Source organism: Caretta caretta, chromosome 6, assembly GCF_965140235.1.
Source record: "Caretta caretta isolate rCarCar2 chromosome 6, rCarCar1.hap1, whole genome shotgun sequence".
In the NCBI taxonomy this organism is placed as follows: Eukaryota; Metazoa; Chordata; order Testudines; family Cheloniidae; genus Caretta; species Caretta caretta.
The window spans coordinates 7,494,389-7,496,183 of record NC_134211.1 but is presented as its reverse complement, the minus strand read 5'-3'; the positions used below and the strand labels follow the sequence as shown (position 1 = coordinate 7,496,183).

The 1,795-nt window shown below is 46.4% G+C and overlaps 1 protein-coding gene across 1 annotated transcript; it reads right to left on the bottom strand.

The window, feature by feature from the left end:
• Positions 1–265: 265 nt before the first annotated feature.
• On the bottom strand, positions 266–1,264 carry LOC142072422 (olfactory receptor-like protein COR4). Its single transcript, XM_075129071.1, has one exon. The coding sequence runs from the start codon at positions 1,262–1,264 to the stop codon at positions 266–268; it is 999 nt and encodes a 332-aa protein (XP_074985172.1).
• Positions 1,265–1,795: the final 531 nt, after the last annotated feature.

The following is a 1,795-nucleotide window of genomic DNA, read 5'->3' as shown; positions in this document are numbered from 1 at the left end:
ATCTAAGCTACATAATTTGAGTTTTGTTAGTAGTGTAACTCATATAGATGTAGCTTAGATCTACTTACTGCGGGGTCCACACTTTGCTGAGTCTACAGAAGAAACTCTCCTGTTGACTCTCCTTACTCATCTCATTCTGGTGGAGTACCAGTGTCAATGGGAGAGTAATCAGGGTCGATCCAGTGAGTCTTCACTAGACCTGCTAAATTGTCCCCCAGTGGATCGATGGTCACAGCATTGATCCACCCCAGAGTGGAAACAAGCCCTATGTGTGCAGAGCAGCCGTTAAAGGATTTGGTTTTCCTATTAAGACACCCTTTGGGGGAAAATGGGCCCTCAATTTTGTCTCTATTGCTCTCCTTAGGGCATCCATCACATCCTTGTTCCTCAAGCTGTAGACGAGGGGGTTCAGCATGCGGATCACCACCGTGTAGAACACGGAGGCCATTTTGTCTGTGTCCAGCATGTAGCTGGTGCTGGGTCGGAAGTACATGAAGAGAATTGTCCCGTGGAACATGGAGACGGCCGTCAGGTGGGAGGTGCAGGTGGAGAAGGCTTTGCGCCTGCCGTCGGTTGAGCGGATCTGCAGCACAGTTGCAATAATTAAGATGTATGAGATGAGGATGGTCCCAGTGCTGATCACCTCTATCAGACTGCCAAAGAGGAAAACAAGTAGCTCGTTGACATAGGTGCCAGAAGTGGAGAGCTTTAGAAGTGGGTTGATATCACAGAAAAAATGATTCAGGATATTGGAGTGGCAGTAGGATAATCTTAGCAAACCGCTCGCTTGTATCACAGAGTTCAGGAAGGCCCATAGATATGAACCAGCTGCCAGCCATAGGCAGTGCTTTGGTGACATGATGACTGTGTACAGCAGCGGGTTACAGATGGCTACATAACGGTCGTACGCCATTACTGCCAGCAGAAGGCACTCAGAGGTGACAAACAATATGAAGCTAAACCATTGGATGATGCAAGCTGTGTAGGAAATAGCTTTCCTCTCGGCTAAGAAGCTCATCAGCATCTTGGGAGTGATGACTGTGGAGTAACAGGCATCCATGAGGGACAAATTCTTGAGGAAGAAGTACATGGGGGTGTGAAGTCGGGGGTTGATCCTGATTAAAACCATCATCCCCAGATTCCACACCAGGGTGATACCATAGATCACTAGGAACATCGCGAAGAGGGGGACCTGCAGCTCTGGATGGTCTGTCAGTCCTGTGAGAATGAACTCGGTCACTGCCGAACAATTTCCTCCAGCCATCCATTCAGCCTTGGGTGCTCGCTGCGGGATCAACCATAAAGGAAGGCATTAGTTCTTATGCGAATGGTGTATGCAAATATAAAGAACTGTGGTCATATGGACAGAGACCCTTTGAGTAGTGGAATGGAACCTGTAACAACTGATGGGAAAACCCAGAACTCCTTCACTTCTTCTGAGGGAAAAAAAAATCCTTTATCTCTAGGAAAGTGCATTACCCTGCCATTTAGTCTGATTTACACATATTGACCCTGATTCAGCTCATATTTTAATTTCACTGATCAGTGTAGGCTTAGGATCCGTGGATCTCCATTATACCTGGGAACAATAACATGGGTAGGAGGAAGACACAGTTTGCATCACACTGTCTGGTTATTGGGTGACAGTTTCCAGCACCTAAATTTGCCTTCGTGTTTTTAAATCATTGGCTACCAGGCAGTACACAGGATGCACATACATTTATTGAGGAAATAGTTCAAAAATGAAACTTCTAAATGTATCCCTTCTGGACACTACAGCCATGCTGACTAAGTC

Bases quoted from the DNA above. Each gene is read 5' to 3' on its own strand.
- LOC142072422 (XM_075129071.1), bottom strand. From the start codon at position 1,264: ATGGCTGGAGGAAATTGTTCGGCAGTGACCGAGTTCATTCTCACAGGA.